The following is a 25,029-nucleotide window of genomic DNA, read 5'->3' as shown; positions in this document are numbered from 1 at the left end:
ACTCAAGTTCGTTATACTTCCTCGTTTCACTGTTTGAAGAAAATCGGAAGAAATTTGGTTTTGAAAAAAGTCGTTGGTCCCCACGTTTCCAAGAGATCCGGAGGTTTCAGCGCAATAGTTTTCAGTTAAGGTGTCATTTGAGGCCCTCTATATCTCAGCACGTTAAATGACTCGCGTCCAGCTCCCCATTTCCTAGCCTCGGGCCTACAGGGCTGGGGGCGACCTCTGCCTCCCCTCCCCAGAGCTTACAAAATTCCTTCCAGTTGTATTTTAGGGCTTGTTTTCCTAGAGAAGGTTGAGACTAGAGGAAGGATTAAAGTGGTGGGGGAAGGGGCAAGACCGAGGGGTCCCTACCCCACGCGGCTTTGGAGGATGGCCTCCCAGGGTTAGCACTCGAATGCTAGAGCTTCTTGTCCACACTCTACCAGGTCAGTCTCCCGCGATCCCCACCTCCCGGACGCGTATGAAACGGGGACAGCTAAGGGCTTCAAGGGAAACACACAACTGGGTTCGGTTTTCAACCCTCCTCTCCGCAAATCAGCCTTCTAGGCAGAGGGTTGGCTGCTAGAACGCCTGGAGGTGCTTCCCTTGAATTCATGGCAAACACCAGAGGAAAGTTTTCAGGTTGCTTGCTTACTTCCAGGGCAGTACAGAGAAAAGCGGCCTCCCGGAGGGGACAAGGGCCTCTGTGCCCATGAGGGGTCGGACATTGCAGCGGACTTGCCTACGCTCTCATCTAGCATTTGATTCCCCACCAGGAGATGGGCTTGGTGCACACTCTCAGAAGCGTATCCACCGAAGGCTCTGGAACTGCCCCGCTTCGCATAGAGCTATTGTGCTGCCCTGCAGTGTATCCACTTGTTTTGTTTGTTTGTTTGTTTTTTGGTTTTTGCTTGTTTGCTGATGGGCAGTGGGGAGGTGCGAGGGTGGAGGGCCTTCTTTGTGCATATATAGCGATAGTCTGCACTAGGCCAAGCCCGCTACTCCTGGGAGAATGGGAACACGCAAATAATCTAAACAAAGTTTTCTGCTGTCATCTTGTGAAGGACCCTCTCCCCCAAGACATCTATGACTGGGGTCTATGGGTTAAGGAGGTGAAAAAGTGGCCCCATCCCATATCCATAACTAAATCACAGAATCCGTGGGGATTTGAACTGAGTGGCTGGCGCAAGACCTCCGTTTGCTTCCAGTGGCTGCTGGGAGCGAGGGAAGAGGATATCGGTAACTTTGGGGGTGCCAATATGGCTTCTGTGTCTGCCCCTTGAAAGTTTATACCCAGCGCTTAACAAATCCTTTACAGGAGCACGTACGTCCCTGACCTTTCAGGATACCGTTTTATATTAAAACATGGACAGGAGGGTAGAAAAGTAGAATTCGCCTGCAAAATGGGTTGTCATCCTTGGGCCGGCAGATCTCCAAAACCATTTTCTTCTAAAGCAACAAAAGAGAAAAAAATACGTTCTAAAAGGAAATTACGAAAAGAGCCTAACTTTCCTAAACCAACATCACTCCACTCCCCTATCCTAAACTCCACCCAGGTCCGGGGTGCAACCGCAACACTCCCGTAGGTTCGAGTTCTCCTGGAGCTGAGCTTCTGCGGCCAAATGTCGGGATAAAAGCGGCCTTGGGCTCGGAAAAACGCGGCCAGATCTGGACTGGAGGGAGGAGAAGAGAGAGAAGGGGAGCGGCCACCTCACTCGCTTACAGGCACCCCCACCCTCACTCCCGCTGGTCCTCCCCTTCTCCGCCCCGCGAGCACTGCCGCGTTCTGGAGCGCCGCAGTCTCCAGCCGCGGGCTGGGGTAGCGGAGAGGGCTTGGAGGAGGGGGCCGTGAGCGCCCCCGCGAGAGTGGCCTGGCTGCAGGTGGCAAGGAAGGTGAAGTGCAGGCACCCGAGGGGCGCAAAGAAGGAGGAAGGCGTGGGGCGGGGAGTGCAAGGAGACAGGGACCCCAGGGGCGGGGGTGGCGGTGGGAAGGAGGAGGGGTTGGGGGAGGGCGGCGGAGGCTTTGGGTCCGGCCGGCTCACGAGGGAGCTGCAGAAGAGCTGGCTCAGTCCTTAATCAGAGCTCTCGGCGCCTCCTTGCAGCCGCCGCAGCGCCTCCGCGAAGGAGGACGTGCCGACCCGGCTGCGCGCCCAAGGCAGCGGCCCGCGTCGGCGTTGGCTGGGCGTGAGCTGGGAGGCCGAGCTGTGAGCGCGAAGGGAGCTGGAGAGACGACTGCGGCACCTCCAGCCGCCCCGGAGCACACACGACCACCGGGGCTGCGGGACCAAGGGCCGCGTCGCCCGGAGGCCGCCCCTGAGCGGGCCTCGCAGCCCCGCCGTCCAGCGCTCCCTGGCCCTCTCCCGCAGCCAGGCTGCCAACTCATTCGGGAGCCCGGGGCATGAACGGCTACGGCTCCCCCTACCTGTACATGGGCGGCCCGGTGTCGCAGCCGCCGCGGGCGCCCCTGCAGCGCACGCCCAAGTGCGCGCGCTGCCGCAACCATGGCGTACTGTCCTGGCTCAAGGGCCACAAGCGTTACTGCCGCTTCAAGGACTGCACCTGCGAGAAGTGCATCCTCATCATCGAGCGGCAGCGGGTCATGGCTGCGCAGGTGGCGCTGCGCCGGCAGCAGGCCAACGAGAGCTTGGAGAGCCTCATCCCCGACTCGCTGCGCGCTCTGTCAGGGCCCCCGCCGCCTGGGGACGCCGCCGCCGCCCCGCAGCCGCCGCCAGCCTCTCAGCCGTCGCAGCCGCAGCCGCCGCGCCCTGCTGCCGAGTTGGCCGCGGCCGCCGCGCTGCGTTGGACTGCCGAGCCGCAGCCCGGGGCTCTGCAGGCGCAGCTCGCCAAGCCAGGTAAGAGCGACTGAGGTGCGGGAGTTTGGCCGGGCGCGTGGGCAACTTCGGAGTGCCTGCTGCAGCTCCACTTGGGAGGACTGGAGGCAAAGTTTTGGGAAGTGGGCCTGTCGGGGCTTTCCTTCCTACTCTCCGCCAGGCCGGGGCTTCCTCTCCCGGGAGAAGCCGGCTGAGTCTGGACCCAGCGCGAGTGGCACTCGCGCCCGCAGGGAAGGCGCCTCCGGGGAGCCAAACGACGGGACTGTGCGTCAGTATCGCCAGGTGCCTTCCCAGGTTAAAGGGTTCGGAACGTCTCAGATTGAGCAGGGAGACAACGGAGTTGAGACAGGACAAAATTAAAACCCACGTGCGCACACTCACTACGGTGGGGTCGGATTTTCTTGGCTGCAGGCTTTAGAGGTCCTTGCCATTTGGGGGTTGGAATGGGTAGGTAGGTAGGGAAGCAGCCAAGGCCCAACACTCGGCTGAGTCGAGCTGGCTGTGCTTCTCGGCCGGCCCGGCCCTGCCCAGGGCCCAGGAAAATTTGAGTGAGGACAAGTATCCAACTCTCAGAACCCTGGCCTTTCTAGCTTTGCTCCGTGGCCTCCAGACTCTTGTAACTGGTGAAATAAGTTCCGTTTAGCAATGATGGTAAAAGGGTCCGGAAAGGCTCGTGAGCTGATAGCGGGAAAAGAATCTGATGCGCCCAGAATTCACTCCTTTGCAGAACCTCCTAAATCCTTTAACACTGTTCCCCAGGCTGCCCTCGGCTGTCTTCGTGGTTTAAAGGCATAAAAAAAATCTGATCCCCCACCACCCATCCGTTTCCATCCAGGCCTCCTGAGCTTGGCAGGCCTGAGTTGAGTCTCTTAGTGTCTCTCTTCCTGGGGAATTTCTAGCTTGCGGTTCTGCCCAGCTCAAGAGCTCTTTTGATGGCTCTTGGAATTCAGTGGATATGTGTTTGGTGTTTCTCCTTAACTGGGGCAAATGTGCAAAGGAACACAGCCCACCTTCTCCCGGAAGGGGGCATGCTGGAATTAGGAGTGGGAAGGTCCAGAGCCCTCCTGTAGGTAGAACTGTGGCAAAACTGGTACCTACACTGACCTGCCAACTCCCTAAAGACGGTACCCCTAGCTTCTGGAGAAAGGCTTTCAGGAGCCTAGGACTGCTTTGTCTGGATCCCGTGGAGCTGAGGAAGTGAGGCGGACTCACCTGTTTCGTGGTGAGTCGACGGGTGACTGGCAGGTGGAGTTCTGCTGCCCTGTCTTTCCGCCATGCTTTCCAGGCCTGAAGCTCTGAGAACAGCCTGTGTGACAGTAGAGCTGGGAATTTTAAAGCCTGAAGAGAGTTTGCCGAACTTGGATTTTGTGGATATTTAATCCAAGTTAGCATATAAACATTTCTCAGAAATGCTCGCCAGTTGTCTCTCTTTTGTCTGTCTCATCTTTTTATATTTATGGATTTGTCACAGACGAAGGGGAGGGAGGAGAAAAAGGTTTTATTATTTTTCTCCCATAGGTTTGAACAAATAACAAGGAAGAGTTTGGTCTCAGCTCTAGAATTGGATTTGTACCAATATATTTTCTTAATTTTTTTCCATTTCCAGCTTCTCTGGTTCCGTTTCCCCCAGGACTAGGGCAGAGGCCTGAGTTAACATCAGAGGTTAACTCAGCAGCACTCCTGTGATAGGGCATTGGGTTCTGTGGTTTTTATCCAAGGAGATGCCTTTCACATCCTGTGTTCTTCAGAGTATTCTTTGGGATAGCTAAAGTTCATGATTTCTAAAGAGTCACAAAACTAAAAACACAACCCCAGGAGGAGGAGGAGTGAGGGCCGGCAGGAAGGCAGAGTAGGCAGCGGCAGCAGGATACGTGCTTTGGGAGAATAGAAAAAGGAAACGGATCTCAACTGGACAAAGCAGAGCTGTGCTGTTTTACTCCTACTTAGCACTCAGGGATAGTCTGAGCCTTCCGAATTGAAAACAAGTAATTGCAAAGGAGAATAGGATTTATCACAAGGCGAGGTCCAAGTGAGGACTTTGGGGGACCGAGGCATCAGGGACCAAGGGCTCAGTTTCCAGCTGGTCACCCCCACCCCCCCATACCTTGTACATTGATGTACACAACTTTTGTTTTCTTCTTTTACTTGCTTTGACCCCATAATGCCATTTTTTTTTTAAAAAGCAAATCACCACTCTGATGGGGAGTGGGGAGAAAGGTAGGAAAATAATAGATAATTGTTTAGGAAGACAAGCATACAAGTGGATCCATTCTACACAGTGCTTGTAGAAATAAAGTCTATTTGGGGTTTAAGCTGAAGAAAACTGCTCACTGAGACTGCCTGTTGCTATAGGTATTATACCCTTTTTGCAGTTGTTCTAATAATGTATTTGTGTATAACATTCCATATGTATTTAGAAGCATATCAGAACTACTCCTGAATAAGTGCAGAGAGTAAGCAAAACTCTGTTGGAATGGTAGTTCCACATGTACATTAAGTATACAGACCATCAGAAATCTTTCAATATCTGCTGGCAATGTAGATCTATTACTTTGTGAACTTTGACTTTAAAATGTGGTTAGTCTTTTTGCAGGGCAAAGGGCCTCTTTAGTACATAGCTGTGAAGAGAGATTTTTTTTTTTCTTGTATACAGAAGCACATGGAGTCTTTCCTCTCCAGAAATGTTTGAGAAAAGCACATGCCTTAAGGAAGAGTATGTTTGCTGTGAATCACTGGAGGAAAACCACCCCATTGAGGGAGTGACATATTCACATCAAAACTCAGTTTTGTAACTGGAAGAATTTTTTCTCAAATTCTGCTTTAGATTCTTTAAAGGAATGGGGTTATTTTATCTAATGGTGTAGTATGTTGAATATCCCTTTCAATGTGTGGTGTTTTTAAGGAGAATTTTCATATTCTAGTGGTTTTTACTTCTAGTTATGAAGCATTCTTTTTTCTTTTTGAATGTAGATTTCTCCTTCTCTTTGATTACCATCTATGATGGACCTGGAATTAATTATTAGATTTTGATTGAGCCGAACATTTTGATTTAAGCTATATATAGATATATTAAGCTATATATATCTGTTAAAAGCTATATATATAGCTTAAATTTAAATTCTAATTTAAGCTATATATGTGTGTGTATATATATATATGTATGTATACATACACTATTTAATTCATTTATTCTTCTCCTAAATTCCCTCTATGTTCTTCTCATACTCCTTCTCCCCATGAAAATATAGGAGGCGTGAAGATCTTCCAACTGTTAGTGTATCTGAATCAGCAGTTTCAATCAGCCTAGCCAGCCTTTCAGGACGTGGGCTCAAGAGCTGAGGGAAGTTAAGGGTCACTGCCAAGGTGAAAAGCTAAAGTTACATTCTTGTGTTGTGGCTCCCTTCCCTACCCCCAACTTTTCCTCCAGGGGAGTGTCCTCGGACACCTTAGACTGTGGTGCGATGAGAAGAAAGATCTGTGGCTGTAGACTCTTCCTAGGTCTCCATCTGCCATCAAAATGAATATGTACACACATTCTTTTAAATGCTTTTAAAAGGAAAAAGAAATCGAAAACATAGTTGGTTAGGAATAAGAGAGAAGGATCAAATGGGAAAGTAGGATCTTCTTTCCTGTTTATTTCTTAGGAGGTGGGGGTGGAGCAAACAAGATAACTATAGGGGGAGAAGTTAGGAGATTTTGGAAAACTGCCTTTATTTTATTTTTCCTCTTGCCCTGCCCCTCCTAGCATCTTTATGCTTGCCTCTGGGCTTTTCTGCTCCAGCTTGACTGGGTCCTGCAAGGTCCACTTCCTTTTTTTTTAATTTATTTTTTTCCCCAAAGAGAAGCACCTGCAAGTGTAATGGGTGTTACAGAACACTCGTCTAGGCCAGGATGAGAAACCCTCTGACTGTTGGCTAGGAAGAAAAGAAAAGCGGGAAATACTTAAAAACCATTTATGAAGTGTACCTGTGAATTGAAAAACAGGGTCTCATTTTAAGACAGCTTTATTTGAGGGTGAGGGGCTTGACTCAGTTGCATTTTAAAAAACAAAACCCAACCAAATAAAAAGGAATACGCATACAGGCACTAAGGTCTCTTCCAAACCCCACCCCAGGGCTGGCTCTTGGGGCTGGGATGCTGCTGGGGACCGGTCTTCCCAGCTCTTGGCCTGGCCGGTTTGCACGCAGTGCAGATGGTGTATGTGTGTTGCGGAGGGTTGCGGCAGCTGGCCCAGGACTGGGACCCTGGCCACAGTGGGCTCAAAGTAGGGGCAAAGATAGAGGGCAGCGGCTCCTTGCGGCTGCACTGGACTGCCGTCTCCTTGCACCAGGGGGTCAGAGCTGCAGCTGAGCCCAGCTTCTCGCCGCCTGCTGGGGACGGCTCTTTCCTTGGTCACTGTCAGGAAGCAGCTCACTAGGCAGCTCAGGAACTGCCCAGAGACAGCCACATCCCTTGCCTTTCCCTTGTCCAGCTCTTGGGCCACCACTCCCTCTCTGCTCTTCCTGAGCTTCACTACCCTCTCCTTCCCAAGGCAGGAGTCCCGAGGTGAGTTGACAGCTTCTGCAAAAATCATGCAAACGAAAAATAGGATGCCAATATTGCATGGGACATACTTTTACTAGAAAGCCTTCATTGTTTATTTGATGGTCCCACTTAACTGGACATCCTGTTATTTTATCTGGCAACCATAGGCCTAGGCCTTCCTCACCCAGCCCCAGTACCCACGCAGGGCACCCCTTGGCGGTGGGGTCGCCTGTGCTCATCTCCTAGTTCTTTCTCTGCAGAGCCCGAGCTGCCAGGGGCTGGCGTCAGGGAGGTGCTGGGGTCCATCCTGTGGATCTGGGACGGTTTGGCAGGAAAAACTAGTGTGTGTTCCACGTCTAGGAACCAGAGTTCTACTGCCATCTGGGAAAGAACCTCTCTCCACCTCCAAATCACTCCTTGGTGTTATAAATGTGGAGGATAGCCGTGCTCTCGACTTACACAACCAACTTTTCTTTTTCCCTGATGGATGAACTCCCGGGTTTAAAAGATTACAGTAATCACAGGAGGACAGTGTAAATCGAATCTGATAGCAATAACTTTCGGAGAAGGTCAGGCTCAAGTGAAATGTTACCAAGCAACAGGCATTTTGTTTGCAAAATACAATCAAAGAGCATTGATGAGAAATTCTTTGCTGCAGCCAGTCAGCACTTTCTGCTAATAGCTTTACAGAGAGAAAAGGAATAAATCTTCATAAATCAAAGTCCCTGGAGGACTCGGAGCCCCTTTCTGGAAATGTTGCACTTCTTCCTGACAGGAAGGAGGACTAAGCCCAGCAAAAAACCATGTGCCTGCCTGCCTACCTCCTCTTTCTTTCTCTTCCTTTCTTCCTCGCCTCTTGCTTTTTTCCTTTCTTCCCCCCTTTAAACCTGTTGCAGCCCCTTAGCCATTAGCTGCTCAGGTCCTTGGACCTCCTTGTCTAGTCCTGTGTGGCTCTGATGGCTTGTGCACGGGTGCTCATGGCAGAGGTGGAGGATGCAGTGATAGGACAGCTGGTCCTCACAGGTCCACCACCTTGTGATTGTGTCAGTTACGTTCCACATCGCCTTAGTGAGTCATCCCCTTGCCCGAGCAATGCATACTACTGTTCTCAGAAGGGAAACTAAAATAACTAGGTATGGGTTTTTTTTTTTTTGCATTTTATTGTATAAACAGCTATAAAAGGCACCATCAAGTACCAAGTAACAATAATAATAATGAAAAACTTAAGAGTCAGCACATCAATTATTTACAAAATCTCCAATCTCTTGATTACAACAACTAGGCAGACATAAATTTTACAGAGCTGGAATTAGTGTTCCACGTTTTTCCCACTGATTATTACTTCGTTTAGTTCAGTATATATCTCTAGCACCCATAATCTTTATATGTAAGCATTTAAAACAATATTTCCTCCTGTGAAGACACCATGGTCTGCCCAGCTGCTATCCTTGGAATTATTTGCTGTATTTCACTGTGAAATATAACCAACTGCAGCTTACTTGGAATTTTGCAAAAGATTAGTTAGTAAACTGTATGCCTCTCAGTGGTCAAGAGGCAATGCTTTGATCGTCTCTGTATAATCTTACCCAGCACAGTACATGAGAGCATAGTAAGGCATTTAGGGGCATTTGTTAAATGAGTTAGACAGGTGCATTTTGGAAGGTACCAAATAAACATGTAGATTTGTAAGTCCCCTCTGCTTCTTGGAAGGTATTCCCTTCTGAGTCAAGAAAGAGATCAAAACTAAATTTTTACAAAATATGTGAGGTCCACGGTTGCAAACCGTACTTCCTTCAGCCCAGTCCTGTCTATAGCAATATTCCCCCAAAATATAGTGTCAAGGAACCACTCTGATTCCTTCGTACATTATTAATTCAGTGTTGTTAATGATTTTTTAAAAAGTAAAGCATGGCTAGTTTTTTTTTTTTTTTTTTAACTTTTCACAACCCTCCCCAACCCGGCAATCCACTCCAGGAAGAAAAGGAAAGTTTTTAGATCGAGATCATTCCCTGGTGTTCTTTAGATTTTCAACTATTCATTTTTTTTTTAAATAATTCATCACTTCTAGTGTGAGATGAAGGTAAGAGAAAATGTGAAGCGTTTGTCTATGGTTAGAATTCTGATTAGGCAATGGTCTCCTGTAAAAGTCCCATCCTGCCTGGGCTCCCTCCCTTGCCATTGTTATAAGATTTATGTGCTTTGAAAACTACCCATCAAGGACCTGTTATTTAGAGGTGTGTTCCCCACAGCTCAAGTGAACAGATGAGGATATGACAATCTATGTTTCAAAATGCTTGACATGATTTCAAAAGGGATGGGGGAGTCCAGTGACTTTTGAGCTAGGAAATATTCCTCTCTGCTCGAGTTTTTCTGTGTTTTCATTCTGTATGTAAGAACTATTTTGTTTTTGTAGATACAATTGGATAGAATGGATATAACCTATGACATCTAAGTCAGAAAGATTTTTCACTTTTTTTTTTTTTTTATTTAGACAGTCTAGTTCTGTCGCCGCGGCTGGAGTGCAGTGGTGAGATCTGCAGCTCACTGCAAGCTCTGCCTCCCGGGTTCACGCCATTCTCCTGCCTCAGCCTCCTTAGTAGCTGGGACTACAGGCACCTGCCACCATGCTCGGCTATTTTTTTTGTATTTTTAGTAGAGATGAGGTTTCACCATGTTAGCCAGATGGTCTTGATCTCCTGACCTCGTGATCCACCCGCCTCGGCCTCCCAAAGTGCTGGGATTACAGGTGTGAGCCACCGCGCCCAGCCAGATTTTTCACTTTTATGCATCTTGAACAGAATATTTGTTTCTCATATGTGGTAGACTTTCTCAAAGTATTTGAAATGATACTTTTTTTTTTTTTTTTACTAAATTGCATTTTTATGTGAAAAACTCCCCTAAAGAAAGTTACATTTTCAAACTGTAATTTTAGATTGAAAGCACTTTTGTGAGTGTTTATTTTCTCTCTTTAAAGTCTTGTAGCAAAAAAAGTATTGTAGTCATCTTATGGCATACATATTTTGAAGTCGGTAGCATTGTTATCTGTAGAAAAAGTTTTCTTTTTAATTGAATATCTACTTCTTTTAAAAACCTCTTTACCCTAGTGCACAGTTTATTTCAGGGATAGCTATAAGTGTTTCTACCCCATGAAATATGAAATGGAAGAGAGAATATTAAGATTTTAAAAATATGTACATGTTTAGCAATAGAAACAGCATATTGTATCACTTTCAGTAATATTTGTAATGTTCGATAAAATTGATTTCTTCCCTGTTTAATAGCTTTGACTTTCTCTACCCATCTACCGGGGTAAAAATATTATCAGTTGATATACACTCTTAATGTTCTAGGAATTAGGGTTTCAGTTTCAAGAAGAAAGAAGGTAAAATGTTTCAGGAGTATTTCCTATTTTATTTTGTTAGTTGGCAGTTTCACATTTCTATGTCTAGAAAGGCCATTATGTTTTAAACCAACTAGAATGATTTGTAAAGTTTATTTAAGAAAAAGTCTGGAGATGTAAAGAAGTACCTGTTATTAAATTACACTTTATCACTGGGCTCAAAACTCACCCTCTATAATTACCTGTAAGTCTGTATTTATAATAGAATAATTTACAATATATTTAGTTTAGGTGCAATAATACAACCAGTACTAGACACCATAGCGCCACAAAATTGCAGGAACTATATATCCTGCCCTTCAGAAATTATTGTTTGGTGAGGAGTTATTCTTGGTGCGGAGTTAGAGGCTAGTCTTCCTTTGCCTAGTTTTGAAACCCCAACAGCCTTACATGCTGGCTTACCCAGCACTACTTAGCAGGACCTTGTGTGCGGCTCAGGTGCATAAGCCTCACAGGTGTGCTCTGCTTGTTCTTTCATCATCTTTGTCTTTCCTTTGAACACAGTGTAAGCAGTGCTGAGCTCAGCTGGTTGGTTGGTTTACGCTGAATTTGTAGATTTGATTCCTGTGACATCGTGTTAGCTTTTCTCATATTTTGGCTATAGCCAGATGGCACAGAGACCTGCAGAGAGAGCATGGAGGATTCGGTGTAATCTATCACCACTCCTTGACAAGTAACCAGAAGTGCATGATGCACTAGCATGTCCCAGTAGCAGGGGCAAAGGGTAACACAACAAAATGAGAAAGTGACTTTCACAGTCTGAGAGTTCACAATTGCTGAACAAGCTAGGCACTGACGTAAGATTCCACTACCGTCTGTTCCGCAGAACTTAGGAAAATAGTTACAAGAATGGAATTTTATATTGTCAGACTTGTAATCCTGGTATCAAGTATTCAGTTGATTGGGACAGTATATCTGTTGCTACCTTGAAAAAAATTAGGTTAGTGAGAACCTCATTCCCTAATTCCCCTTTCAGTTAGCCTTCTGCTGTTTGATCCACTTTTTTTCTGGAGACTGAAGTGTACTGTGGAAGAGTCAGTTTGGTTGACAGACCTGAGAAAACACTTCCTAATATGTTTTCAGTGTTTGAAACTTACCTAAAGTGGGGGCAGGGGATGTACCTTTTAAAACACAAAGCTATTTGGTTCACATATTTCTTTTAAAAATAGTTGAGCTGGCCGGGCGTGGTGGCTCACTCCTGTAATCCCAGCACTTTGGGAGGCTGAGGTGGGTGGATCATGAGGTCAGGAGTTCGAGACCAGCCTGGCCAACATAGTGAAACCCTCTCTCTACTACAAATACAAAAATTAGCCGGGTGTGGTGGCACACACCTGTAGTCCCAGCTATTCGGGAGGCTGACGCGGGAGAATCACTTGAACCCAGGAGGCAGAGGTTCCAGTGAGCCGAGACCATGCCACTGCACTCCTGCCTGGGCGACAGAGTGAGACTCTGTCTCAAAAAAAAAAAAAAAAAAAAAAAGTTGAGCTTTGAGCTTTCCAGCTGTGCCTATGTACCCTTTATTCCCAAGAAGGACTAGTTGTTTCTCTTGCTTAAAAAAAATCTCCTCATTCTCTATATTACTATGACACTGTGTGGCATATATTTTTCTTTTTTTATTGTGGTAAAGTATATATAACATAAAGTTTACAATTTTAACCATTTTTAGGGGTACAATTCAGTGGCATTTATTCAAAATGTTGTGCAACCATCACCACCATCCATCTTCAGAACCTTTTCATCATTCCAGACAGAAACTCCATACCCATTAAACAATAACTCCCCATTCCCTTTTCCTCCCAGCCCCTTGCAACCACCACACTACTTTCTCTCTGAATTTCCCTATTCTTGGTATCGAATATAAGTAGAGTCATACAGTATTTGTCCTTTTGTGTCTGGCTTATTTCACTTAGCCTAATGTTCTCAAGGTTCATCCATGTTATAGCATGTATCAGAATTCCATTCCTTTTTAAGGCTGAATAATATCCCACTGTGTGTGTATGTGTGTGTGTGTGTGTGTGTGTACACCACGTTTTATACATTCAGGCACTGATGGACATTTGGGTTGCTTTCACCTTTTGGCTATGCTGCCATGTGAATGCTGCTGCCATGAACATTGGTATACAACGTGTGTCGTATTTGAGGCTTAGCAAATGCTGCCAGGCCCTGTTTGCTTCTTCTCCTGCATGTGTGTCTTATTTCCCCAGCTAGAAGATAAGGTCCATAAGCTAGGTGTGGGTCTTACACTTCTTGGTGTTTTTCATCCTTTATTCTGTTTCTCCCAGTATCGTGCAGAAATATAAATACTTGGTGCTGATAATTAGGCTAAAATTAAAAAATAAGGAAACTGTTTAGAAGTACATAGTATTTTAAAGAAGTACTTTATGTCCATATTTACATGGGGAGAGTATTTGACTTGTTTTTCCAATTTCTAAAAGTGATAGTATATTAATATACTATCACTTTTCAAGTGTTTAATAATTTTCAAATGTTTAATAATAGAGTAACAGCCAAGAAGTATGTATGGGTCATGAGTCAGGAACATTTAAATAGATCTAGCTGATTATAAAGTAAATCTATAGAAGCCTTTTTGTTGCTGTTTTTCTCTTTTGAATCAAGGACATGAGTTCAAATACATTAACTCAAGAGGTAAAAGCTGTGTCCCCCATCCTAAGAAGTTGTAGGAGAGAATATGTCAAATTTCTCTTTCAAAAATAGAGTCATTCTACAGTAGAGTCTTTCTATAGAGTCATTATATAAAGTGAAGATGGCTTCATATGTATGTGATGCAAATGAACCTCTCATTGGAAACCTTATATTTTATATTAAAAAAGAAGCAGTTTAATTAAAATGCAAATTTGGGATAAGTATGAATTCCTATCAGATGTATGTTGACACTTGCACTGAGGTAATTTAAGAGTGTTTTAAAGTGTATTTACTTATGTTTGCCACATATTTATTGCTTTGTTAAAGGCCAAAGTTTTGGTTTTTGGTTACATCTGAGATACATCCTGTATTAGAAGAATGTTTCTAAGTAGGCCTTTAAGGCTTTTAAAATAAATAACAAGTGTAGGAGAAGATGGTTTCTAGAAGGTGCTTTGATGAAATTTCACAAAGTTTTGTTTTTTGGTTACACTTAAGATACATCCTGTATTAGAAGAATGTTCATAAGTAGGCCCTTAAGGCTTTTAAAATGACAAGTGTAGGAGAAGATTGTTTCTAGAGGGTGCTTTGATGAAATTTCACCGGCTGGCTATCTGTATATCATCAGGTGTGCCCACAGAGAAGGCAACAATGAAGCTATTCAGGCAGGGCAGCAGAAAACACAGGCAAAGCAATTGTTTACAACTCAACAACTGGGTCGTTACGAATTTTCATCTTTCGATCAGCTACCCTGGCTTTGAGTAGCCACAGCCAGTGCGTGTTTCAAAAAAGGACAAAACTCTATTTGCAAATAGCTTGCTACTAAAAAATATGTTTCTTTATTATAAAGTCCTGTTAGAATTTACTACTGCAAAGCAAACCACTCTGACTTACTCTTTTCTGTGTGCTTAGCCCTGCAATATTACCAGCTGTTAAGTAAAAATGTTCTTAGGTCAAGATGTTAAATTTGCAACTGGTTTACTTTATCGCAAGTCTCTGCTTTATTTGGGAAGCTTTTTTTTCCCTCCTTCTTCTTTTCATATAATATAAAAAGGTATCTTCAAATTTCACTGGCTTTAAAAAAAGGTATCTTCAAGTCCTTTCCATGAACTTTACCAGCAAAACAGTTCCTGCACAGGTATCTGCCTCGTGCCACCCGTGGCGGTGGAGTGTGATGCGTTGTTTCATTGATGGATAATGCCCCCGTGCAATTTAACCAACCCTTTCTAGCCACTTCCTTTTTTCCTCTCCAGCAACTTATCCTGCCATCCAGAATTCATAGCTGGTTTCGTTTGCTTTCTAGTCCAAGTTATTGGCAACCAAGTTTGCCAATCCCTCAAGTGGCTTCTTATGAAAGATTTCAATGGATAGGGGTATCTTTCACTTCAGCAATTGAATTAGCTAGCTATTGTATATGGTAACCTGATGCAATATACTGATTCGTTCATAAGACATATTTAACACAAAATCAGCCTATGGGAAAATAGATTTAAGATATTAAAATTCCCTGTGGGTATCTGGATGGTACTATCCCTAGATTACAGCTGGGGACCTTATTTGCAGAAGAGGAGCCGGAAGACAAGCTGAGCTAATTTTCCTGTTTCTCCCTGAGCTTTGCTCTTCCAGGAGTCCCCTACCCCTCCTCCCAAAGAGGCTCTCTATCGAGATTGTTACTGCTATGAAAGCCATATGTTACAGGTTCATGTAGCCATTCTATGTTGAAGGCAAGCTTCCTTGCACAAAGCATTCCAGGAAGCCACTCTGATTTCTAGATCTTTATTTACAGGGTTTTTGTTTCATTTGCCAGTGATATAGTTCGAATTTTTAAAAAAAGGCTTGTAGTATATTATGACCCATTGAGATGCATTTGCTCTTCCAAAAAGCACGTGTACAGGTCTCTTCTGAGCACATCTGTTCCTCTTTACGCACACCAGGAAAAGATTAACTCAGCTGTTCTGTTTTTCAGATATGACTGAAGAACGACTTGGAGACGGCAACTCGGCAGACAATACAGAGGTCTTCAGTGACAAAGACACTGACCAGAGGAGTTCCCCAGATGTGGCAAAGAATAAGGGCTGCTTCACCCCTGAGAGCCCTGAGATAGTGTCCGTGGATGAAGGGGGATACGCTGTCCAGAAAAACGGAGGCAACCCCGAGAGCCGGCCTGACAGCCCCAGGTATCACGCGGAGCAGAATCACCTCCTGATTGAGGGCCCCTCGGGGACTGTTTCTCTGCCCTTCAGCTTGAAAGCCAACAGACCGCCGCTTGAAGTGTTAAAAAAGATATTCCCCAACCAGAAGCCAACGGTGCTTGAGCTCATCCTCAAGGGCTGTGGCGGGGACCTGGTGAGCGCCGTGGAAGTCCTTCTGTCCAGCCGATCCTCAGTCACGGGAGCAGAGCGAACTTCCGCAGAACCTGAGAGTCTAGTGTTGCCCTCTAATGGGCACATCTTTGAACACACCTTGAGCTCCTACCCCATCTCGTCTTCCAAATGGTCTGTGGGATCAGCCTTTCGAGTCCCAGACACGTTGAGGTTTTCTGCCGACTCTAGTAATGTTGTCCCCAATCCCTTGGCTGTGCCTCTGCAGCACCCTTTCCCCCAGCCACCCCGGTACCCGCTGATGCTGAGGAATACTTTGGCGAGAAACCAGTCGAGCCCCTTTTTGCCCAGTGATGTCACCCTGTGGAACACCATGACGCTGCAGCAGCAGTATCAGCTGAGGTCCCAGTATGTCAGTCCTTTCCCCAGTAACTCTACCAGCGTCTTCAGAAGCTCGCCCGTCCTTCCTGCCCGCGCCACGGAAGACCCTCGGATTTCCATCCCTGATGATGGGTGTCCAATTGTGTCAAAGCAGTCCATTTACACCGAGGACGACTATGACGAGAGGTCTGACTCCTCAGACTCTAGAATACTCAACACATCATCTTAAAGTGGTGCTGGACGGGTGGCGGCCAGGTGACATTTTCTGTGCGTTTTGACCCTGAGGCATCTGAGGAGAGGCCACATCTTGTGTATGCCCTTTCCTTCTGTTTGACAAAGTGACTGTGCTTGATTCTATACATTAGCAATAAAAACATAACTTATTTAACTTCTTGCACTTCACTGGAAAATGCCAAATAGCTCTGCTCTGTGGCTTTAGTGCTGAATGTTTATTGTAAAAGAGAGTCTAATGTTAAGAATAGTCTTGGGAAGGCTGGGTCCATGGAAGATTTATTTGGGGATGTAAAGCTGAAGGTCAGCCTTGCACCTAAACCCAACCTGGAATGTTAAATGAAATAATATACTTGAATGCAATTTTGTAAAAGTGGATTCCTCAGGATATGTGAAACCTAAAGGAAGTGGTTCTGTTGCAAATGGACTATAAACAGGGACATTATATTCTTACACTAAAAATCCTTGCATTTTAAAGAGAGATGCACTTAAGAATAGAGTGAACTGCTCATATGCTTATTTAAGCTTGGACAGTTTTCAGAGACAAACCCCATTAAGAATTACTCTTTTCACATGGCTGAATCGAAACATGTGTAATGTCAATGTAAAACCAATCACAGCTGTGAACTGCATGAAATGTATTGTGAAACGAACACAAGATTAAGCTTTGTCAGGTTAATGTAGCATGTTAAGGACTCTAGAAAAAAAATAAACTAAGGAGACGAGCGTGGTTTATGTCATTTCTACTTGTGGAAAGAGGATCTCTAAAAATAGAAACTTGATGTAAAAATGACTTTTACTAATGCATGGGCCAGGAATCAAATTATCAGTTAAATGAGACATTCCTGAGAAATATGAATGGCAAAGTTTTAGGGTTGCATTCAGAAAGATAATTTGTTCAAAATGGAGTTAATTCTCTCCATCCATTCACTTATTCAACAGATACTTACTGAGTGCCTACTATGTGTAAGAGAATGTGCTTTCCATGTATTGTCCAAGTTACCTACCCGTGAGTCCTAGATAAGCAGGTATTTTAGTGGAGAATCCCATTGAAAACAAGGTAAAAATGGAAAACTCCCAACAATGTATAGTTGAGTGTGGGAAGCAAGGAAAGTGCTTAGCCCAGTACCTGACATAGGAAGTATGCAGTCCATGAAAACGACTGCTTCTATTAATGAAATTCAGTAGCCTTGCATTCAGAATATAGACGTGCATTCCTTCATTCTTACTTGGAGACCATGCCATTCTGGTTTGAGGCAAAACATTGAAAACCAGGGCTTTTTTCTTTCGTTTTAAAAACATTCTTGAGGTGCTGTATATGACAAACTTCTTGCTCAGATTTTTTTTTTTAGAGAGAAGTTTCAAACAGTAATATTCAGTGGTGCTCACACCAACCACTTCTCTGACTTACTGTTTCCATTTTTCAAAGTGCTTGAAAGGTAAGATGACTGCTTAGGTCAGACAATAAACTTACAAATGTGGAAGGGAAAGTAAATAAGCAAATAAATAAAAGCCTCTACATGACAAGGATGCAGAGAGACCTCCCAGTGCAGGAATAAGTCTTAAAAGGTTCTTCGGTCCTCGGAGGGAGAAGGGCAAGTTCTCTCAGCCTGAGATGCTCCCCACCCTTGAATGGGTTCCCAAGAGAAGGGAGATATGTAAAAGAGCCTTCTCATTTTTAATTCCATTGGGCACTTTTGACATGAAAAACCTTTGAGGAGAAAAAATCCCCTGTGTTAGTTGGACTAGTATGTATTTAATTGACATAGTTACATACTAGAGTGTTTAAAAGTAAATACGGGCCAGGCATGGTGGCTCATGCTTATAATCCCAGCACTTTGGGAGGCCGAGGCTGGCAGATCGCTTGAACTCATGAGTTTGAGACCAGCTTTTGTATTTTTGTCTCTACAAAAAATACAAAAATTAGCCAGGTGTGGTGGTATGTACCTGTAGTCCCAGCTACTTGGGAGGCTGAGGTGGGAGGATGGCTTGAGCTGGGGAAGCAAAAGTTGCAGTGAACAGAGATTGTACCACTGTACTCTAGCCTGGGCCACAGAGCCAGACCTTGTCTCAAAAAAAAAAAAAAAAAAGAAATATGGTTTCTTGTTAGGGTTATATTTAAACATTAATGTTTATATAAGGAAGAAAGGGAGTAGAAGGGACAGCAGTTTGCCCCCCGATTCTAAAGACATGTCCAGGACATTTTATGTGGCAATGAAGTGCTGATGTCTGGACCTATCTAGGACAAATGTATTTTAAAGGCATCTTCATTGCAAAAGTTTACCCACATTTAACAAGCAATAATGATAATGTACCACAGCACCTAAGCCAAGATGCTACAAAGCCTGTCCTCAGATATTACATCTTCGGGTTGAACCACCCAAATTGAACAAAACCTCACTGATAACGGCATCCTTACAGCTTGATTTTGCCTATAAATAATTATCATTGACCTCTTTATGATGGCCAGCAAAATGGAATTATCTGTAAAGCAATTTATTTGTGGGCTAGGGCAGGTATGTTTGATCCTCAATATAATCTGAAAAAAGAGGCTTGGTGTGGTGGCTCATGCCTGTAATCCCAGCATTTTGGGAGGCCAAGGTAGGTGGATCACCTGAGATCAGGAGTTTGAGACAAGCCTGGCCAACATGGTGAAACCCCGTCTCTACTAAAAGTACAAAAATTAGCCAGGCATGGTGGAGGGTGCCTGTAGGCCCAGCTACTCAGGAGGCTGAGGCAGGAAAATCGCTTGAATCCGGGAGGTGGAGGTTGCAGTGAGCCAAGGTTGCACCACTGCACTCCAGTCTGGGCAACAGAATGAGACTTCGTCTAAAAAAAAAAAAAAAAAAAAAAAATTCTGAAGAAAGAAATGTTTGCTTCAGTGGGGTAAGTGTGGCCAGGGGTCAGAAATGAGAAATTGGGTGTTAAGATCCTCTGTCTTCCCAGCTTTCAGTTTTACTCCGAGTCCCAATTTATGAGCCCCCCTCTGGTTAAAGAGGCAAACCTCTTGGATTCTAACTCAGCTCTCAGAGACCATCCTGTTGCACCACATAGAATTCAAGGGAGATGAATACTCATCTGCCCACAGGTACTCAGTTATTCTTTCACATGAAACTGAACATCTGGAAGAAGAGAAAAACCAACTTCTGTTTTAATTCCCTCTGTCACACAGGCAACACATCTGGGGGCCGGGCTAGGCTGTACACTTTCAGTTTTCATCAACTGATGTTTGACTTGTGTGTCAATCCGGTCTTAGAGAAAGTTAATCCACATTAAACCACAATGCCTCTCCTCCCTTCTGGTGGATCTGCCCACTCCTAGTGTTGGTGTAAATGCTTTGTTTGTCTAAGATGCTGTGAGTGTGGGTTGGTTCGTTGTGTTCTAGAGCATTTGTGTCAAAGTGTGGTCCATGTACCCAGATGCTTAATTTCTAGGGTAGATTCCTGGGCCTGACTTGTTGAGTCAGAATCCTTGGTAGCCTAAGCAGTACATTTTTATCGTCCTCTGCAGGTAATTTGTACACTCACTAAGATGTGAGAATGAACTTCCTCTTCATCACATCCTTGGCTTTTCTTTTTAGATCTATACCACGTAAAAGGGCTGAAGGCCATAAACTTTTATGCTGAGATATTAAGTCCTTTCTCCCCCATTCCCACATACTTTTCTAGGGCAAGGGTAAACATCAACATGTAAACAGTCCTAGTACATACCCTAGATCTAGTTCAAACAATGTTGGCATCAATGTCAATTATTAGGTTGAGTATACATTTGGGATCAGACTTGCTTGTTTCTGGAAATTTGGTTGGTGAAGGACCTGATAAGAGCTTAAATGTGCTATTCTTTCCCCCAAGGGGAGGGCCAGAATTTTTGGCACTGCTGATCCTTCTGGCTGTCCCATGATTTTCAGTTTACTAGTGACATCTGGGAATAGGTTTTGCCCTCGAGATTTGAGCTTTAAGAAAGAGCAACATTCTTGATGATGGGGGTGGGAGGAAGTAGTTTTATAGATGAATTGAGAAGCAAGACATTTGTTAGGTACATGGATATGGTTGAAATTAACGGTAGGGCAACCTGGGGAGGCAACAGGCACCAGAGAAAAGGGGCAGTGATTCTGGACCACTGGTCCAGGCTGTTAAGTTGGTCAACAGGCTCATAAGAGCCGAAGAACATTTCAAATGTATAAAAAGAAATAGGACTAGAGAAGGAGGTGTGAGGTGTAGCAGTCCTGTATTACCAGACTTGCTCTTTAGGGACTCAACTCCCAAGGTCCCTAGCTTGCCCTAAGGATAGAGGGGGTGGGAGGTGGTGGCAGAAGGAGCATCTTGGGAACATTTGTTGGGTGCTCAGAAAACAGGCTTTGACCGCATTTGAACAGACATATTTGAAAAATGAACTTTATTTCACTGCATACTGTTTCAGTGATTCATTCTTTATATGTGCATTTACTCAGCAGAAGTGAGTCAAAAATAAGATGGATGCTAAATTTATATGTTAATTTTAATATCGAAGCTATCCTATATTTGAAGAATAAGATCAATGCTTTAATTTCAATTCTTATGTGGTACTGAACGTTGTCATTACCGGAAAAAAATCATTTCTGAATGCATCCTCCCCAAATTCTAATCTCAGAGGGCAGAGGAGGCTCAGGAGAGGCAATCTTGCCTTTTGTTGATGGTCTATTCTGGACATGCTTCAACGTTCCCACAGTATCATTTACTATTTCAGTGTGAAGGGTAAATAGGAAAGGTAGTGGTTTTCCCTTAAATTACAATGGAGTTTATTTACTAATTAGATTCTGAGAGTTTGCCGAGATTGTTAGGTTATGTCAAGAGTTTCATATATCCCATGGGCAAAGCCACTGGACTTAACCAAAAGTAAACAGCAGCTGTTGAGAAAAATTATCCCTTCCGAAGACTTGAGTCACTGCTTGTTGGTTTTAGACCATGACCTCACCCTGCCACTGTGATTTAAATGAAAGATTCCTAAGATCTGTGGATGTATCTCTGTCTCCTAGCCAAATATGGCAGAACCAGATGTGTGGTGGTTTCTATAGAGGGAGGCTGGGTGAATTAAACGTGGGACCTTTCTCAGCCCCAGGGGCTGCTATGACAATACCAGTGGGCTCTGTCCTCACTAGCAGCCTGCTGGCTGTCCATTGCAGCCCCTGGCTTTCCTTGTTGCTTCTGCCTTCAGGGATCACTGGGTGAAATAGGCTGCTGTGGAGGCTGTCCATTTTGTGTATTGCACCAAGGGGTCCAGCCAAGGAGCAAGTGGGGCCTCAGATCCAGAGTGGGTACCCTTTTCAAATTTGTCAGACCAGAAAATGTGCTGTTTTAGGAGAAGCCTTTTTCTACTCTGCTCAAAGGTACACTAAAATCTAGCAGAGACCCTAGAGAAAGAGAGAGAAAGGAAAAGCAATGAGTTGCTAGAGAACAGTTTGAGCATTGAAAGGAATAGCTGTGGAAGCCATGGATAAAGAAATCTTCGTCAACCTATCTCCTTTGGCCTGTCCCCTTTGAGAAAATAGGAAGTAGTTTCAATTTTCAAAAAAATCTCACTCAGTGGACTTGAGATTAGAAATGGAGGGAGATGTTGGAAAGGGAGCTGGGAGAACTAGCCTTTACTGAGTATCTACTACCTGCATCTGTTAGGTCAGCCCACCATTCTGACCTCAGTATATCTCTAAGGATTGTCCCTGATCTAAAACCAGCTCAGGCCACCAGCAACCAGGTGGGCATATATCATTTAGGGCTGCCTGAGTAGACAACAGCATATGTAAAACAACACAAGTGAATGAATGAAAATGCCCACAGAAAACACTAATTTATGCAGTTTTCTTTCTTTTTTTTTTTTTTTTGAGATGGAGTCTCACTCTGTCACCAGGCTGGAGTGCAATAGCGTGATCTCGGCTCACTGCAACCTTTGCCACCCGGGTTCAAGCAATTCTCCTGCCTCAGCCTCCTGAGTAGCTGGGACTGCCGGTGTGCACCACCACACCCGGCTAATTTTTGTATTTTTAGTAGAGACGGGGTTTCACCACGTTAGCCAGGATGGTCTTGATCTCCTGACCTCGTGATCCGCCCGCCTCGGCCTCCCAAAGTGTTGGGATTACAGGTATGAGCCACTGCACCCAGCCGATTTATGCAGTTTTCTATCTTCAAGACAGCCCTGTGAGCCAGCCTGTCTGCATATCTCTTAATACAGTAATATTTGAGATTCACTGCAGATCCTGAATCTTCAAGAAACATTATGTGTAATGCAGCTTAGTATTAAAGATATCTTACTGTATCCAGAGTTTTGAGAATTGGAATAATGCTTTGTATACCACTGCTTATACCCTTAGAGAAAATCTTATGAATCCAACACTGATTTAGTCAAATTAGTAATTCAAAGCACCTGCTAGGTATTATTTTGAAACATTATCTGAAACCAATCCAAATGCAAATTATTTTATTAAAAAAACACTTCTAGCTGGGCGCGGTGGCTCACACCTGTAATCCCAGCATTTTGGGAGGCCAAGGCAGGCAGACCACAAGGTCAGGAGTTTGAGACCAGCCTGACCAACATGGTGAAACCCCGTCTCTACTAAAAATACAAAAATTAGCCAGGCGTGGTTGCAGGCGCCTGTAATCCCGGCTACTCGGGAGGCTGAGGCAGGATAATTGCTTGAACCCGGGAGGCGGAGTTTGCGGTCAGCCGACATCATGCCACTGCACTCCAGCCTGGGCAACAAGAGTGAAACTCGGTCTCAAAAACAAAACAAAACAAAAACAAAAACAACAAAAACAGAAAAATCGATTCTACCCAGAATCCCACATTGTCCAAAAGTGGTTTGGAATTAAGTGAACACAGGAGCAAGCATTTAAAAAGCACTTATTCCGGCTGGGTGTGGTGGCTCATAGCTGGAATCCCAGCACTTTGGGAGGCCAAGGTGGGAGGATCACTTGAGCTCAGGAGTTTGAGACCAGCCTAGGCAACATGATGAGACCTCATCTCTACAAAAAATTTTTAAAAGCCGTGGTGGTACACACCTGCAGCCTTAGCTACTCGGGAGGCTGATACAGGAGGATCTGTTGCGCCCAGGAGTTCGAGGTTGCAGTAAGCTATGATTGGGCCATTACACTCCAGCCCAGGCGGCTGTCTCTTAATAATAATAATTTAAAAAGCACTTATTCTGTGCTAGCCATTGTTAACATCTATTAACTCATTTAATCCTCTCAACAACCACATGAAGTCAGTAGATTACCATTCCCATTTCGTAGATGAGGAAGCAAAGAAGTAACTTTCTCAAGGTCAACTACCAGGAAGGGTCACGTGGATGTGGGCTTCGGTCTCTCTCAGGACTTTGGATCCAGTTTATGGGCTCGGAGTTCACAGGGCTTTTTGGAGCTCCTGGACCTTTGCCCAGCCACCTGGCTTTCTCCTGGGCCCGAAGACACCTCCATCAGAGGTGGGAGCTGCGGCCGTGGCTGTCGAGGGCAACCCCCAGGAGCCTGAGAGGACGCGGCGTGAAACCCTGTAGGTGAGAGTGACCAGCACCTTCCCTTTCCCTGAGCCGCCTGCGTGAATGTTCTTCCTGGCTCTGCTGCCCCCTGGAGGCTAGTGGAGGTAAATGCGTGAAGTCAGCATTTTCCCTCCGCCTGTTAGTCCTCCTCATTCATCTCTTGGCCAAACCAGAAAGATGTGAGGGTATTTCAAAGATATCTTTACTATATTTTATTTCACTCAAATTCAAGGATCCCTCTCCCAGGACAGCTGTGACTACAGACCATGGGATTCACATCCTCCCACCCCACGGCGCAGGACCGGCAGGGGATTTCCAAGAAGCCCCTAGCCTATGGGTCGCTGAGACCCTCCTAGAAGTTTCAGCCTGGCTGATGACATGCATGTGTGTTGACCATGGCTTGCGGATTAAACTCAGATACGAATTATCTAATGCCGCCATGGAGGAAATGTAATTTTAAGACCCAACTTTATTAAAACTGCTAGGCAAATAATAGAATGCCAGGAAAACCATTTCATCCATAGTTTCTCCAAGTGGTGTCTATGACTCACTGGATCTGGAATCCCCTGAAGTGTCTGTTCAAACAATTTAGATTCTTAATCCATCTTTAAACCTTCTCAACCAGAACTTCTGGGAGGGGATATCTCCCTCCCTCCCAGGAATCCACAATTGCAATGAGAACCTTGAAGTCCACTCCTGTCCAGAGAACAGCTTTAGAGAACTCAGGCCCTCCAGTGAAGGAGGAAAAGACAAATCTAGTTGTAATACTTGAAGTATATTGCTCATCTTTAAATTACCCACCCAGGTGAATAAAACACTCTCTCAGGGTAAAAGCACATGTGAATTTGTCCAAATCATTGTAATAAGGCTCCTGGGGGTGGGGGGTGGTTAACACCAGTGATCAGCAGCAACTAATAATACTAACTACATCATCCCCACAGGGCTTGGGGTGCAAGGACAATTATTTGCCCTTCACAGTTATGGATTGGTTAGATCAATTAAAAGAAAAATTACCCAAAGAGAATTTTTCTTTTTTTAAACTCAGAGTGAGACCCAGTCAGTAAGCATTTTGAAATGTGGGTGGAGGACCCAGTTGCCTTACGAGTGTGCCTTTGAAGGAAGAGGAGGAAGAGAGGAAGAAAGGAGCAGTGAAGACGGAGACTCTCTTTGGGCAAAGCGGGGCTTTCAGCACGTTCGGTGGCACAGCTCTGACCC

The 25,029-nt window shown here is 44.8% G+C and overlaps 1 protein-coding gene across 2 annotated transcripts; it reads left to right on the top strand.

Moving 5' to 3' along the window:
- Positions 1–1,640: 1,640 nt before the first annotated feature.
- On the top strand, positions 1,641–17,036 carry DMRT3 (doublesex and mab-3 related transcription factor 3). Of its 2 annotated transcripts, XM_055350704.1 has the most exons (3): positions 1,641–1,875; positions 2,085–2,834; positions 15,344–17,036. In XM_055350704.1, the coding sequence occupies exons 2-3, from the start codon at positions 2,381–2,383 to the stop codon at positions 16,306–16,308; spliced, it is 1,419 nt and encodes a 472-aa protein (XP_055206679.1). In that variant the 5' UTR covers positions 1,641–1,875; positions 2,085–2,380; the 3' UTR covers positions 16,309–17,036. The 2 variants fall into 2 exon arrangements, with proteins under 2 accessions (XP_055206679.1, XP_004047796.1); XM_004047748.5 differs by lacking the exon at positions 1,641–1,875 and having other exon boundaries at positions 1,992–2,834.
- Positions 17,037–25,029: the final 7,993 nt, after the last annotated feature.

This window comes from Gorilla gorilla, chromosome 13 (assembly GCF_029281585.2).
Source record: "Gorilla gorilla gorilla isolate KB3781 chromosome 13, NHGRI_mGorGor1-v2.1_pri, whole genome shotgun sequence".
Classification (NCBI taxonomy): Eukaryota; Metazoa; Chordata; class Mammalia; order Primates; family Hominidae; genus Gorilla; species Gorilla gorilla.
The sequence above is the reverse complement of the archived record's forward strand: the minus strand, read 5'-3'. Positions and strand labels throughout refer to the sequence as shown.

What these genes read in the sequence shown, in the direction of transcription:
- DMRT3 (XM_055350704.1), top strand. Translation starts at nt 2,381, where the DNA reads ATGAACGGCTACGGCTCCCCCTACCTGTACATGGGCGGCCCGGTGTCG. An exon ending in GGCGCAGCTCGCCAAGCCAG is followed by an intron (nt 2,835 to 15,343) that starts GTAAGAGCGACT and finishes TCTGTTTTTCAG; the next exon opens with ATATGACTGAAGAACGACTT.